This window comes from Phocoena sinus, chromosome 1, assembly GCF_008692025.1.
Source record: "Phocoena sinus isolate mPhoSin1 chromosome 1, mPhoSin1.pri, whole genome shotgun sequence".
Classification (NCBI taxonomy): Eukaryota; Metazoa; Chordata; class Mammalia; order Artiodactyla; family Phocoenidae; genus Phocoena; species Phocoena sinus.
The window spans coordinates 40,177,719-40,193,904 of NC_045763.1; the positions used below are offsets into that span (position 1 = coordinate 40,177,719).

A 16,186-nucleotide genomic window follows, 5' to 3' on the forward strand; every position below is an offset into this window, starting at 1 on the left:
TTTATATTCAAAGACACAAATGGGAAAAAAATAATCTATCCAAGAAGTAACCAAAGGAGAGTTGCAGTGGTTATCCTAACATCAAACTAGACATTAAAACAAAAATTGATACTAGAAGCAAAGAAGGACATTTTATAATGATGTGACAATTAAAAACAGGTAAATATATTCCAAGAAGACACAACAATATAACGATATATGTACTTAGATGAGCCCCAAAATACATGATGCAAAAACAAACAGGCATCTCTCTAAAGAAGATTCACAAATGGCCAAAAAGCACATGAAAATATGTTCAACATCACTAGTCATTAGGGAAATATAAATCAAAATCACAATGAGATAGCTCTTCATACTCACTAGGATGTCTATAAATAAAAAGATGGACATAACAAGTGTTGGGGAGGATGCCAAAAAACTGGAACCCTCCTACTGTGCTGGTGGAAATGTAAAATGGTGTAGTCACTGTGGTAAAAAGTTTGGTAGTTCCTCAAGAAAAGTAAACAGTTACCACAAGAACCAGCAACTTGCTAGGTATATATCCAAGAGCACTGAAAACATACGGTCACAAAAGAATAGGTACAAGAGTATAACAGTGTTATTCATAATAACCAAAAAGTGGATACAATCCAAATGTCCATCAACTGATGAATAAGCAAGATGTGGTATATCCATACAATGGAATATTACTTGACCATAAAAAGAAATAAAGTACTGATATATACTATAACATGGATGAATTTTAAAAACATTATGCTAAGTGAAAGAAGCCAGACACAGAAAGCCACATATTGCATAATTCCACTTATAGAAATGTCCAGAGTAGGCAAATCCATAGACCTTGAAATTAGATTAGTGGTAGCCAGGGGCTGGGGGGAGAGGGAGATGACAGTACCAGGTATGGGATTTCTTCATGGGGTGATGAAAATGTTCTGAAATTAGTGGTGATTGTTGCACAACTTTGTGAATATATAAAAATTTATTGAACTATACTCTTTAAAAGAGTGGATTTTATGATATGTGAATTATATCTCAATGTTTTTAAAAATTCAGGACTAAAGTAAAATTATAGAAAAAGATGCACCATGCATTCACTAATCATAAGAAAGCTGGGGTGGCTAACTTGATATAAAGTAGACTTCAGAAAAAGAAAGATTACCAATGTTAATGTGGAACATTTCGTATCGATTAAAAATCTGATTTATGAAAAGATATACAAAATTAAATTGTATGCACCTAATAATACAATGTCAAAGTAATGAAGCAAAAAAATATATAACTGAATTTCGACACTTCCCTGTCAATAACTGATAAAATAAGCAGTCAAAAATCATAAAGGGTATAGAAGATGTGGACAACAGCGTTCAAGTAATTTGACCTGACATTTACATAATACTCCATCCAACAACAGAAGGATACACCTTTTTTTCCAAGTGCACATGAAAACATTCATCAAGACAGATGATATCATGAACCGTAAAACAAGTCTCAATAAACAAAAGGATATGGGGTCAATAGGCAAAAAAATCAACTTTATTTCTATATATTAGCACATCAAAAAAAATTAATACCATTTATAATATCATTAAAATCTTAGACATGTACTACCTAGGTATAAATTTAACAAAATATGTGTAAGACATGTATTCTGAAAACTACAAACATCATTGAAAGAACCTGAAAACCTAAATAGATGGAAAAATATACCAGTTAATGGATTGAAATGTTCATTGTTAATTCTCCCAAAAGTGGTCCATAATCTCAGTGAAATCCCAAGCACTAAGAAAAACAACAACATTGACAATCAGGAGATAAATCCACTTTACATGAAAATTAATTTACACAATCTGAAAATAATTTTAAAATAAGTATTTAGAATCTTTCATCTAATAAGGGGAGAAAACTCCATAAAAAACAAAATTTATGAAATTAAAACAGGTAAAAATGTAAATATTCGGCATATGTTTAAAAAAAGACACTAAATGAGAAATCTTGGAATATGTAGTCAACGAAGTTAAAAATCTCAATAGAGAAAATTTAAAAATTTAATTTAATAAGTAAATAAGAATATAATACTGAAGAATTCTCCCAGAACAGGAGGATATAAAAATATTACACACAAGAAAAGCACTTAAGAAAGCAGGATAGATACAAGTTCCAATATATGTCTAATAGCACTGTCAGAAGAAAAGACAGAACAGCAGAAAAACAATATTCAAAGATATAAAAGCTAAGAATTTCCCCAAACTGCAGAATTCCATAAATTCTCAGATGGAAAGTACAAACTCAGTGGAAAACAATAAACAGAAATGAATCTATAGTTCTATAATCATAGTGTACTAGAATACAACAAGGATAAAATGAAAATACATTATGATAGTAAAGATTTTAATATCTCCATTACAATCTGGTAGAGACTGCATGCAAACAAAAAATTTAATATGGAACTGAAGGTATTTCAGAGAAAATAAATTTGATCTGATAATGGTTGATAGAGCCCCATATCAAACAAATAAATTTATATATTATTTTCAAGTAAATAGAGAACATTCACAATAATTAGATTATTCATATATTATATATATAATAATTGGATAACAACACATAGGAAATTGCCAACAAAAATAATCAATATCACACAGACTTCATTCAATACCCCCAATGCAATTAAATTAAAATACTACAATATAAGAATGTATGTATGTGTGTGTATGTATGTATGGCGGGAAGGCGAGGGGGAAAAAAGAGTATATACACACATATAAATCCTATACATCTTGAAATTAAAACAAACTCCTAAATAGCTCATAAGGTAAAGTAAAAAGCATAAAATAAATTTTATAAAAATTATAAAATATCTAGAATCAAATAATTTTAAAACAGTTTCATCAATCCCCTTAGGATGCCAGTTAAGCAGCACTTGCATGTAAATCCAATGCCTTAAAGACAGATATTAAAATGAGAAAAGCAATGAAAAATAGGGAGAATAACACAAAATTCAGAGTAGTGACTAGCCAAAGGAAGAAGGGAGGGGGGATTCTATTAGAGAGAGAGATACAGGAGACTTCACCTTATCTGTAATGTTTTACATCTTAAGCTGATGGGGAGGAATATGGGTGTTCATTATGTTACTCTTTATAACTTTTTGTATGTCTGAAATATTTCAAAATAAATGTTTTAATAATAAAAAACAAAAGCTAAATAAATATTTGACTTATAGAGCTAATAGCTCATGTATGAACACAAATGAAAGATGCTAAATATAAAATTATGAATCAAATCCAACAAAATATAGTAAAAATAATACATCCTGACTAAAAAGAATCTATCATAGGAATGGGGAAGGTGCAACATCACAAAATGTGTCCCTTCTATAGAACATGGGAGCAATGTTATATAATAATCTCATTAGACTGAGGGCAAAGCATTCAATATAATTCAAAACTCAGAATACTTTAAAAATTATGGGGAATTCCCTGGTGGTCCAGTGGTTAAGACTCCGCACTCTCACTGCCGAGGGCCCAGGTTCAATCCCTGGGCAGGAACTAAGATCCCATATTCCACAAGCCACAGGTGCAGCCAAAAAAAAAAAAGAAAAGGAATAGAAGGGAGCTTTCTTAACTCAATAAATGAAAATCCTACAGCCAATATTATATTAGGTTGAAATATATGAAATTGTCATTTTTTTTTTTTAGTCAAAAAATGGCCCATTGTCAGCAATTTCATAAGATTCAATCTAATACTGGTGAAACTTCAGCGGGATAACTTAAAATAAAATGACAAGTATATGTACTATTATTCGCACTATTTAACATTATACTGGGGATTCTAATCAAGGACATAAATAATAAAAAGGGAAAAAAAAGAAAAAACATTGTACAAGAGAAGTCAAAACTGACTTTATTTACAAACATGATTTCCCACATAGAAAATCCAAATACCTTATATAAGATTTCAGCAAGTTGCTGAATACAAAATATGCAACAAAGACATGTACAAAAATGTTCACAGGAGCACAATTTGTAATATCCCAATACTGGGAAAAAAAATGAAAATGTCATCAACAATAGAAATGGATACAGAGGAACAGAATAGTTTTCCAACGAAGACATACAAATGGCCAACAGGTAGATGAAAAGATGCTCAACATCGCTAATCATCAGGGAAATGCAAATCAAAACCACAATTAGATATCACCGCACACAAGTCAGAGTTAACTCTCATGAAAAAGACAAGAGATAACAAGTGTTGGTGAGGATCTGAAGAAAAGGGAACCCTAAGACATTTCCGGTGGGAATGTAAATTGAGCATAGCCACTATGGAAAACAGTATAGAGGTTCCTCGAAAAATGTGAAATAGAATGACCATATGCTCCAGCAATCCCACTTCTGGATATACATCCAAAGGAATTGAAATCAGGATCTCATATCTGCACTCCCATGTTCACAATGGCATTACTCACAACAGCCAAGATATGAAAACAACCTAAGTGTCTGTCAATGAATAATAGATGAATGGATAAAGAGCATGTGATATATATGTACCAATATTATTCAGCCATCAGGAAAAAGGAAATCCTGCCATTCGTGACAACCTGGATGGACCCTGAGGGCATTACGTTAAGTGAAACAAGTCAGAGAAAAATAACTGTAAGATATCACTTATATGTGGAATCTACAAAAGATAAACTCAGAGAAACAGAGAGTAGAATGGTGTTTACCAAGGATTCAGGAGGTGGGGGAAATGGGGAGATATTGATGAAAGGGTATAAACTTCCAGTTATAAGATTAACAAGTTTGGGTACCAATGTACAGCATAGTGACGATAACTAATAACACTGTATTATATACTTGAATGTTGCTAAGAGAGTAGATCTTAATTGTTTTCACCACAAAAAAGAAATGGCAACTATGTGACAGGATGGAGATGGTAGCTAATACTATGGTAGTAATCATTTTGCGATTTATAAACATATCAAATCAACATACTGTACACTTTAAACGTATACAATGCTATCTGTCAATTATATATCAGTAAAGCTGGGGGGGAAACAATAGAAAGGATAAAGAATTACTGCCTCACATAACAGCATGGATGAATTCTCACAAAGAAGTTATACGTAAACGTCGAAGGAGGGAGGGAGGGGAGGGAAGAAGGGAGGGAGAAAGAAAGAGGCTGACTTCAAAAGTTCAAAATTTGTTGTGATAGAAGTCAAGATCGTGGTTACCTCTGGGAGGGGAAGGGGGGGCAGGTGGAGTGGCTGGAAGGGATGGAGCACAAGGAAGCAACCTGGGGTGCTGATAATATTCTAATTACCCATTTGGGTGGTGATTACACACTTTGGATTTGTGCACTTTCTGAATATATGCTATAGTTCTGTAAAAAGTTAACTTAAAGACTCAGCATTCTTTGTTTACCAGCAACAATAACAACAAAAAATAGAAAATAAAAACAAAAGGCATTACTAAAAAGAGCAAAAGCAAAGTGAAAAAATAAGCTTCAACTAGAAGATCTTTGACATTTACATTACATATAACCAACAAAGGTTGGTGGTGTTCAAAATATATTTAACAAGAAAAAAAAAACTCTTATGTTCCTAAAGGGCAAAGGATATGAACTGGCTCTTCACAGAAAAGGAAACCTCTAGGATTGGAGATTGGAGTTATGCAGCCACATTCTGGAAATGCCTGGAGACACTGAAAGCTAGAAGAACAAGGAAGGGTCTTCCCCAAGAGCCTCCTAAGGGAGCGCTGCCCTGCCAATACCTTTGTTTTAACTTCTGGCCTCCAGTAAATGTGAGAGAATAAATTTCTGTCCTTTAAGACTCCAAGGACAACAAATTGAGGAAATTTGTTATGGAAGCCCTAGGAAATTAAACCAATTCCCTAAGACTTGGTAGTTCCATTTCTAAATCTATTCCCTAGAGCACTGGGTCTCTACAAGATCCAACACCCTCCTTTTACAACTAATATTTTGCAATTTACCCATACACATAACTAAAAAATAAACCAATGCCATAATGGAAAAAAATACAGAAATAAAATAAATTATATATTTCTATGTGTAAACGCTCAGGCAGAACTAAGCTAGAAGACACAATATTTGCACCTATTCACAGAATCAACATGAACTGGTCTGTTTCAAAAGCTGAATGATAGGTATTTGCAGCTCAAACACAAGGAGAATTGCCACTGATGCCATGATTTTCTGAAAGAGTAGACTCTTACCAGAGTTCCGAACAAAACAAAGTACACTCTTTCCTCAATTTACATGGTAATTGCATTTAGTGGAAAATTCACTGTATTTAAAAATATTTTTTTCCAAAAAAAAAAAAAAAACACACTTTGTGTTTAAACATAAAACAGAGTTAGGTTCTTAATCTCTAACAATTATAAACAGGTTTTCATATACATATTCAATGGGACAGTCAAGTCATGCAGAATACCAGATAATCAACACCAGTAGGATCTCCCCCAACCACTGTGGCAAACAAGGTAGCCCACAGATTTCTAGCATGCTCCCTAGGGCACAATATCTGCCCTTGAGAACAACTGACTCATGGACACCAGAAAGTATGTTCAAATATTCTCATTGCAACATTGTTTGTAATATTAAAAAAGAGGGGGGCTTCCCTGGTGGCGCAGTGGTTGAGAGTCCGCCTGCCGATGCAGGGGACACGGGTTCGTGCCCCGGTCCAGGAAGATCCCATATGCCGCGGAGTGGCTGGGCCCGTGAGCCATGGCCGCTGAGCCTGCGCGTCCGGAGCCTGCGCGTCCGGAGCCTGCGTTGCTCCGCAACGGGAGAGGCCACAACAGTGAGAGGCCTGCGTACCGCAAAAAAAAAAAAAAAAAAAAAAAAAGAGGAAAACTGGTATTTAAAAGTCCATCAATAGGGGAATAAGAATTAAATCACTGTCATATAAATATACAGCATTACATAACAATTAAGGAAATTAACTAGATCTGTAAGAATCAACACTGACAAATTTCAGAAACAGTGAAGTGGAAAAAACAGATCTGCAGAAGGATACCTACAGTATGATACCATTTGTGTAAAGTTTTAAAACAGAACAATAGTACACGTAGTACGTAGGCGTACACAAATATGTAGTAAGCTTACAAAAACCTGAATGAAAAGAATACACTCCAACTTCAGGATATTGATTATGTTACCTCTAGGAAGGGACGGAGGAAAATTGGCTTTAGCAAGAGGTGCAAAGGGGCCTTAACTACATCTGTAACATTTTATTTCTTAAAAACAAAAATTTGCAGGAAACATGTAAAATGAGGATATATTAAATCAGGGTGGGGGGAGATCACAGTATTTAGGTTTTCTTTTTCTGTAAGTTTAACTTTAGAGTTAAAGTTTTAAAAAGTCTGTATTCCAGGGAAATTTACCACCAGCTGCAGCATAACTGAGTATGGAAACCAGAAAACGATCACGAATGTTCAGATGAACTGTGATTGAAAAGTATCCAGATCTCTTTGCCTCAATGCTATCAATAATTTGAGTGAGGTAGTGAGGTGAGGTGAGTATAGAGAAGAAAAATGGGAATTATACAATACAGATTAACCCCAAACTGACACAATTCAGGTAAAGCAAATTGGCTGATTTTATTGCCCAGGCATTGGGCTTTACCCTTGTACCTCCGATTTCTTCCTTCTATATACCTAAAAGCATCTCATGAAAATGTCACTACTGAATAAGAAGAAGAAGGTAGAGTGAAGAAGCAGCAAATATAGTTTTTCATATCAAAGATATGATGTTTCAAATATTAAAAGTGTAAGTGATGGGAAATATAATTTTTGGCTGCTCTTTAAAAACAAGTTACTTTGGCATATTACATCATTTTCCCAAGATTCCTTGAGAAAAGTCATACTTTCTTACCAGCAACATATTTTCTCTCAAGTCACGGCTCTGTTGAGCAACACAAAATATTGCGTTATACACCAAAACCTTTCATGTTTACTATGTTTTTGCTCTCATATTACCACAGTATTAAACATGAGATACCACAAATACAAGACTACAGCAAAAAAATAAACATGGAAAGGGGAGAAGGGAATGAAGTGTCCCACTTCAAGTAGGCAGGTAGAAATAAACACCTAACTTCCAGTTTAGAAGAACAAATTAAGTATCACCATGATGGGGAAAAATTCAGACAATAACACAACATTGGATAATCTGTATCCGAGCCTGGTCTCCAAAAGGCAGCATGCATAAAAAAATTTTTATAGGAATGAATGTTCATAGTAGTTTTATCCATGACAACCACAACTTGGTAACAACCCAAATAATCAACAATAAAGAGAATGGGTAAACATGTTGTGGTGTATGATAGAACATGATACAAATCACATGATAGAATGCTACCCCACAATATAAAGGAACTACCAATAGGCACAGCACATGAATGAGTTTCAAAAATACGATGAACAGAAGAAGCCCACACAAAATATTACACACTTTATAGCTCATTTAATATGATGTTCAAGTACTGGCAAACTAATCTTCCCTGATAGAAATCAGAAGAGGAGTTCCCTCTGCGTGGGGCTTAAAAGGGGGAACAAGGGAATTTACTGTGGCGATGGAAGTGTTCTAAATCTTGATCCAAATAATGATTGTATGAGTGTATGAATTTATCTAAATCCACGGAGGGGGGAAAACATTGTGGGAAAGAAACAGTAGAACTGCTCTATGTTAAAATGGACTAAAACAACCTAACGACCAAATGCAACATGTAAACTTTGAATGGATCCTGGTTTGAAAAAGTTAACTATACACGCCATTTTTGTTGACAACTAGGAAAACTTGGAAATGGACTAGATACTAAGAAATTATGGATAATTATCTTAGGTGTGATAATAGTATTGTGGTTATTTAGAACAATGTCCTTATTTTTAGAAGATATATGCTGAAGTATTTAGGCAACAATTTACTTTCATATTTTTAGTAAAAAATATTTATTTTTATACATATACAAATATACAGATATATCAAATTAACGTACATAGGTCATGGAATATATTCATTGTACTATTCTCCCAACTACTCTGTATGTTTGAAAAATGTCAATAAAGAGTTGAGGTTAAAGAAGATGTCCACTTACCTAGAGTGATCTTCAGGATACATTAAGGAAAGAAAACAAGCAAAGTGCAGACTAGCTTATATAATATGCTTCCTATTGTGAAGGAAAGTAAAAAAATATATATGGGAAGGGGGGAGTGTACAGTGTGTGTGTGTGTGTGTGTGTGTGTGTGTGTGTATGTATCTACTTGATTATATTACAAGGGAAATACTAGAAGAATAAATCAGACACCAATAAAAATGGTTACCTACAGCAGATGAAAATAGATGGAAAACAGGTTTGAAAAGGGCTGGAAATAAGACTTCTCAGAGTGTATCATTTTATACAGTTTTGACTTTTATACCCCATAAATGTAAAGAATTAAATGAAATTGAAAAGATGTTAAAAATATCTATGCTCACATTAATTCCTCCATTCAATCAAAGCCAAATCAATCAAGCTTGTTTAATGTGTGAAGTTATTAATGCTCTTTTTTGCTCCTTCTGAGCATCAGAGTCATTTAATGGGGTTTTTGCTGGTCAGAAAACTTAGCGTCTTCCTGCAGATCTGCCCCCTAAATAGTTGCGCAAAACTAGAAAAACATTTAGTCAAGCTAAGCCTCAATTTTCTCACCCATAAAAAGAAATTCAATCCAATGAAAGCTAAGATTTCTTAGAACTGTAAAATTCTGTGACTCAAATGTCTGTTGAAAAAAATGAAACAGGAATGTTTCCACCTGCATAATTTCTTAAGCCACGATGAACAACAAAGCTCCATTATACAGCCATTCACTTTCCGCCTGACAACTTATACTGGGGAGAAAGGGTAGTGAAATAACTTTTCTCTCTCTGACCCCTTCAGCCAGTAGTCAGTTACCACCAAGTGCTTGCTCTAAGCAGGTCTGGATTGACCAAGGAAGGAAAGCAACATCCGGTCCGGTCAGGCAGCTGCTCTCGCCAGGCTGCTAAACTGCATTGGTTAGCAGAAGAGGAAGCAGCAGCCAGTAACAAAGTCTAGAGAGGCCGAACTCAGGAGTTTTACTAACTGCCCTGGGCGCAGCTGTTCAGGAAACTTCGTGTATTCTTTTGCCAAATGAATCCTCCTTTACAAAAAGGCTGCCAAGCTTTGGCAGCTGTGGGATGAAAAAAACATCTGAAGCCAAAACTATAGAGTTTCTGACACTGCAGTGAGTAAAATCTCTGCAGCCTTAAAGATAAAGCGACAGTGCCAGAAACTTTCTTCTCCAAGCCTGCCTCACACTCTGCCCTACCCGGCCTTCCTTTCTTTAAGACCTAGCCAAAGACCTAAAACAGTCCTGTGGCTTCCCTGGAGGTTTCAGGGACTGTGCTACAGCGGCCTCATTGTAATGTGAGGAAAGACAGCAAGGAAAGCAGAGGATGCTTTGTGGTGGGGGCATGGAGAGCCTTGACTGCAGGGCGTGCAGGAAGGAAGTGGGGAGGGCTACTCCATGCAGCACCCAGAGGAATGGTGTTGGCTACTTAAGCGCACACACACACACACACACACACACACACAGAGTTTTGCTGGGAGATGAAAGAGATGAGAAATAAAAGGACTTAGAGAAGTGGAAAAAGAAAAAAAGGACTGAAGGAGGAATTTTGTTTCCAAACTGCCTGCAGGTCTAAAATGGAGGTATGGAAAGACTTTTGGGGGGATTTCCTCTAGAAGAGAGAGGCTGGAGATTTCATCTGAAGAGGAGAATGAGAGGGTCCTGTAAAGAATGAGGGGGAAGGAGATCAAAACCCCTTGGAAGGGTCTTGTAAGATTATTCAGAGGGATGGCGTTTGCTCATGGCATGGAGAGGTCCAAGGCCCTTCACTTGAGGAAGGGCAGGGGGTTCTCTGCCTCAGCTGGATTTCCACAGCAAGCTGGGGGGACACTAACCTCTTCAGCATGTCTGGAGAGTGGCTGGGTGGGGCTGAAGGTCCTCTGGAGCAAGTTTAGAGAATTAGTAGTGTCCCTCTACAAGCTGGTGCCTTTCTTGGAGTGAAGGGAAGGATAGGGGTTCCTTCTCAACATCGGGAGAGTTTGGGGGCTGGAGGGGCCTGAAATGGTTTCCCGAGGTATTGGCCCTGGGGTAGATGGCAAGGTGCTGTGTTGCAATGCTGACATATTTTGGTTGCGGGGTGTGGGGACTCTACTTTGAGAGGAAAGGCCCCTTCACTAATCAGAAGCTTGTTAATCTGTCTGAAAGAGGAAAAGCACCCCTCCCCGCCCCCCGAAGGCTGGGGAGAAGTCGGGCCAGTAATACCCTCACTAAAAGAACTGGAGCAGAGAAGAGGAATTTTAAAAGAAGACTCTTCCCCCACCCAATTCACTGGAAAGTTGAGAGGAGAGAGGAGGACTTTCTAAAGTGGTTTGGAAAGGATTTGAAGGAACCCGAACTGGAAGCTGGGAGGAAGCTAGGGGAGCTGAGGTGGAGGGGGTTCGGTGGAGGGTGTCAGGCCTCTGTGTGGCTGGAGTGGGAGGGCGTTCGTGATTTTGAGGTTGGGGAACAGCCAAATGACACGGGATCAAAGCTCCATAGGGATGATTCGGAGGGTGGAGGAGGTTTCGCGGTGACCCGGGGTTCTCGGAAGTGAACGGAGGCGGCGACCCTAGTAAATTCCGGGGGCTGACGACACCCAGGCGGCGGCGATGGGGGCGCGACCGGTACTCACAGAGCGGATCTCCAGCGCCAGGGCGCACTGCAGCGCCTTCACCTTCGGCATCCGCGCAGGGTTGGGGCGGCGGGGAGGGACCCCGGCCGCGGACCCGAGGGAGGTGAGGAGACGCGGGGCGGGGACGGGGAGGAGACGAGGTGGCGGCGGCGGTATCAGTTGTGTCCCCAGGCCGGGGCCCGCGGTCCAGCCAGGGTCCCGCCCGAGCTGCAGCCTTGCGCGGGGCGCGGACTCGTTGTCATGGCAGCCGGGAGGGGCGGGGCCGGAAGAGACGCTAGCGGGGACGCGCCGGAGCCGCCGCTCGAGGGCGAGCGGCTGGGGGCGGGACTCAGCGAACGACTGGAGGGGCGGGGGGGCGGGGGGGGGGGGGGGGGGGGGTCGCTCGAGGAGGCGGGGCTTACGAAGGGGCGGGGCGGGGCGAGGCGGGGTGGGGCGGGGCAGTTCGTCTGTGACGTCAAGCTATGGGCCCAAAGCCAGAAGAAGAAGAGAATAGCTGTATAATAGGACAGTGCGCAGGTCAGGGTGCTGGACTCAGGAGCCCTGAGTTCCAACGTGGCAGTGGCAACTTGAGCTAGTGGCGTCCCCCCGCGGCCTCAATTCTCCAACTGTAAAGAATAATAACGATTATTCGTTCTCTTATTTGAATTTCCTTAACGGTGTTCAAAGCCAGCATGAGAAAACAGGATTGGAGAAGAGACGTGCTCAATTCAAAGGCAGAACCAGGACTGGACCTCAGGAGCTCTCAAGTAAAAGGTTGCCTCCCTGAGAAGAGGGGCCTCAGTCAAATCACCTTCCTCTTCCGAGTCTCCTATTCTGCGATTCTTCGTTAGTGCGTCGCCCCCCTCCCTTCAAGGTTTCCCGTCTAATCACCTGTGTATGCATCTCAGTGTATATTGTTTTAAGTTGAACTGTCAATGAGGGGCCAAAAATAGGTCCAGTTGCAAAGTGGCTGGGCCACAGACCATCGATGATTAAGGAAATCTAAGAGATTGCCCAAGCCAATCGTTTTAAAAATCATTTTTAGTGCGAAATACATTACACATACAGAAGTATATAAAACAATTTCATCTTAGACAATAATAACAATAAAGCAAATACCTGTGCAACTAACACCCAGCTTAAGAAATAGAACGTTACGAGCACCTTAGAAATGTCGCAACCATTGCATTGCCTTCCTTGCCCGGGAAATAACCACTACCCTGACTTTTGTTACAATAATTCCCTTGCTTTTCTACATACTTTTGCGATTCATGATTGCATCTCTAAACAAGGTATTGTTTAACTTTTTCCTGTTATTGATGTTATATAAACATAATTAATACTATATGTATTCTTCTGTGACTTGCTTCTCTCACTCTTCTGCTGTAGGATTCTCCCAACTTTGATGTTGTGTAACAGGAAGTTTTTTCCATTGTTAGACAGTGGAATATGTCCAACATAACATATGAATATACATTGATTTATTTATGCTTTTTACTATTGATGGTTACTGGTATTCTTTCCATTTTTAGCTATAGTCAACAATGTTGTTATGGACATTCTAGTACATGTCCACTACTGCATGTATGCTAGAGTAGGAGTGATTGGCTGGGTGTTAAGTTTTGCACATGTGGGACTTTAATAGGTAATGCCACACCATTTTCTAAAGTAGTTCTACCAAGTAATGTTCCTGCAGGGAGTGTGTAAGAGTTCTTATTTTTCCACATCCTCACCAACATTTGGCATTGGTATTGAATGTTGAATTTTTGTGTATTTGGACTTGTGTAGTCTAGGTATCTCATTGTGGTGTTATTTTGCATCTCATTACTTTTGAGGTTGAGCACCTTTTCATGGTTTTATGAGTCTTTCAAATTTCTCTTTGTGAACTGCTTAGTAGTTCTCTTACCCATTTTTCTACTGGATTCTCTCCATCCCTCTCCCTCTCTCCTGATGTATATTAGTTCTTCATATATTCTAGATACTAATTCTTTGTCTATTATATGTTGCATATATCTTCCTAGTTTGTGCTTGGTCTTTTAATTTTCCATATAATGTGTCACAAACAGAACGTAAATTAAGTCACGGGTTATGAGTATTCTTAGTTTGACCAAATAATTCTAAGTTGCTGTCCTCAATGCCACACCAGTCTACACATCTACAACCAATGCCTGAGTGTAACTATGCCCTCACATTCTTCCCAACCTTGGCATTATCAAGCTTTCTTGTTTCCCCTAGTGTAACAGATGTAAAGTACCATCTCATTGTTGAATTTCTCAGATTACTGATGCATCTGAGCATATCTTTACATGTTTATAAGATTTTTGCTTTCTTTACGATCAATCGTCTGCTCAGATTCTTTGCCCATTTTTCTGCTGGAGTTTTTGTCTTTCTTACAAGAACTCTTCTGTACTCTAGTTATGTATATCTTGTCAGTTTCAGACATGCAAATATCTTCTCCCTTTTTCATCTGTTCATAAACTTTATCCAGGGTATACTTCAGTTAATAGAAATACCTAAATCAATCAATCATTTTTGCCTTACATTTTGTGTTTGTTTCTGACATTTTAAGAAGTCTTCCTTATTCCTAGGTGACAGAAATATGTCCTATATCTTCTTCTATCAACTTCATAGTTTTACTTTTCACATTTTGATGTTTAATCCATCAGGCCTCAATTCTTGTACATGGTGTTCGGAATCCAGGATCCAGGTTTTATTTTGTTTTGTTTTTTCTGCTAGAGAGTAAGCTAGATTTCCCAACAATACCAACAAAACATTCTATACTTCCTCTCATTTATTTGTGGCAGCACCTGTATCATATATTAACTATGTAAAATTCTGTCTTAAAGCTTCCTATTCTGTCCCTGTGTTCTATTTGTCTTTCTTGCAACAATATCACACTGCTTTATTACTGGACTTAATATCCATTCGGCAAGTTTCTCTCTCTCTCTCTCTCTCTCTCTCTCTCTCTCTCGCTCGCTCGCTTTTTCTCTCTTGATTGTTTAGTTATTTGTGATCCTTTATTGCTTCTTTTTATTTTAGAGTAAGTTTATTAAGTTTCTCGAGCAGCCCAACTGGAATTTTTATCGTTATACATTAAATTTATAGAATAATTCAGGGAATTGACATCTTTGTAATATTGCATCATCCCATCCAAGAACATAAAATGTTTCTCTATCACTTTGTCTTCTATGTTCTTTACTAGAGTTTTCAAGTTTTCTGCATAAAGGTCCTACTTAATTCCTAGGTGTTTAATTATAGTTTTATCTTTCTACTATTGAAAACAGTTTCTTATTTTTCATTATATTTGCTAGTTATTGCAAAATAACTAGAGAGAACATTTTATTTTTATAAGTTTATCTGTCAAACCTATTAAACCCTTACTGTTCGGAATATTTTCTCTGTTTGTTTCATTGTTACTGTTGATTTTTTTCTTACAGAGATGATATGCACTGTATTGGGTTTCTATTCCTGCCATAAGAAATTACTACAAACTTGGAGGCTGGAAACAACCCAAATTTATTATCTTACTGTTCTGTAGGTCAGAAGTCTGACACAGGTCTCGCTGAGCTAAAATCAAAGAATCAGCTGGGTTCCTTTCTGGAGGCTGTAGGGGAGAATCTGTTTCCTTTTCAGCTTCCAGATGCCACCAGCATCCCTGGGCTCATAATCCCCTTCCTCCGTCTTCAAAGCCAGCAAAGAAGAGTCAAGTTCTTCTCACAGTGCATCACTCTGACCTACTCTTCTACATCTCTCCTTCCACTTTTAAGGACTCTTGTGATTACACCGAGCCCACTCAGATAATTGCCTTTTCTCAAGCTCATGTGATTAACAATTCTAATTCCATAACCTTAACTCTCCCTTTGCCATTTTAGATAATACATTCACAGATCCAGGGATTAGGATGGAGGCATCTTTGGGGGATTATTATTCTGCCTACCACAAGCACCAAAAGGAATGATAATTGTGTTGCATCAAAACACATCAGATGTGTTAAAAATCCATGAGGTGGTAAAGTTACTCAAAGGGGCAAAAAAGCATGAGTCAGCTTTGGGTGATTTAAGAACCAACTAATTCTGAAATCTGATAAATAAAAAGAAAGAATCAAGCATTCATACCGAATTTCTTGTTGGAACTATACCTCAGGGTGACCAAGGAGTTGATGAGTTTTCTTTATACAAAACTCCCAGAGATAAAGGAACAGGAAGAATAAAGAATAAGAATATTCATGGCTATTAAAACCATCAGTGAAAAGCTGATGAGGATTTTTATCATAGGTAGGTCAGTCCGACGACACTTAAACACACTGACCAATCTTAACATCACAAAAAGAGATAATAAGACGCTATGCCCCTTCCGGGATAATGCAATAAAATGCCACCTTTCGAGCCAAAAAAATCAAACTTGAATCTGACCAAGCATCCAAATAAGTCACCAATGTACAGGAAATACAATATTTAAA

The 16,186-nt window shown here is 38.0% G+C and overlaps 1 protein-coding gene across 2 annotated transcripts in view; it reads right to left on the reverse strand.

The window, feature by feature from the left end:
• Window positions 1-11,987, reverse strand: part of SPATA6 (spermatogenesis associated 6) — a 150,412-nt gene extending 138,425 nt beyond the window's left edge. For both annotated transcript variants that reach the window (XM_032635854.1, XM_032635863.1), the window contains exon 1: window positions 11,749-11,987. In XM_032635854.1, the coding sequence (XP_032491745.1) occupies window positions 11,749-11,799 (51 nt within the window). In that variant the 5' untranslated portion in view covers window positions 11,800-11,987. The remainder of the gene's footprint in view (window positions 1-11,748) is intronic.
• Between the last annotated feature and the right edge of the window lie 4,199 nt (window positions 11,988-16,186).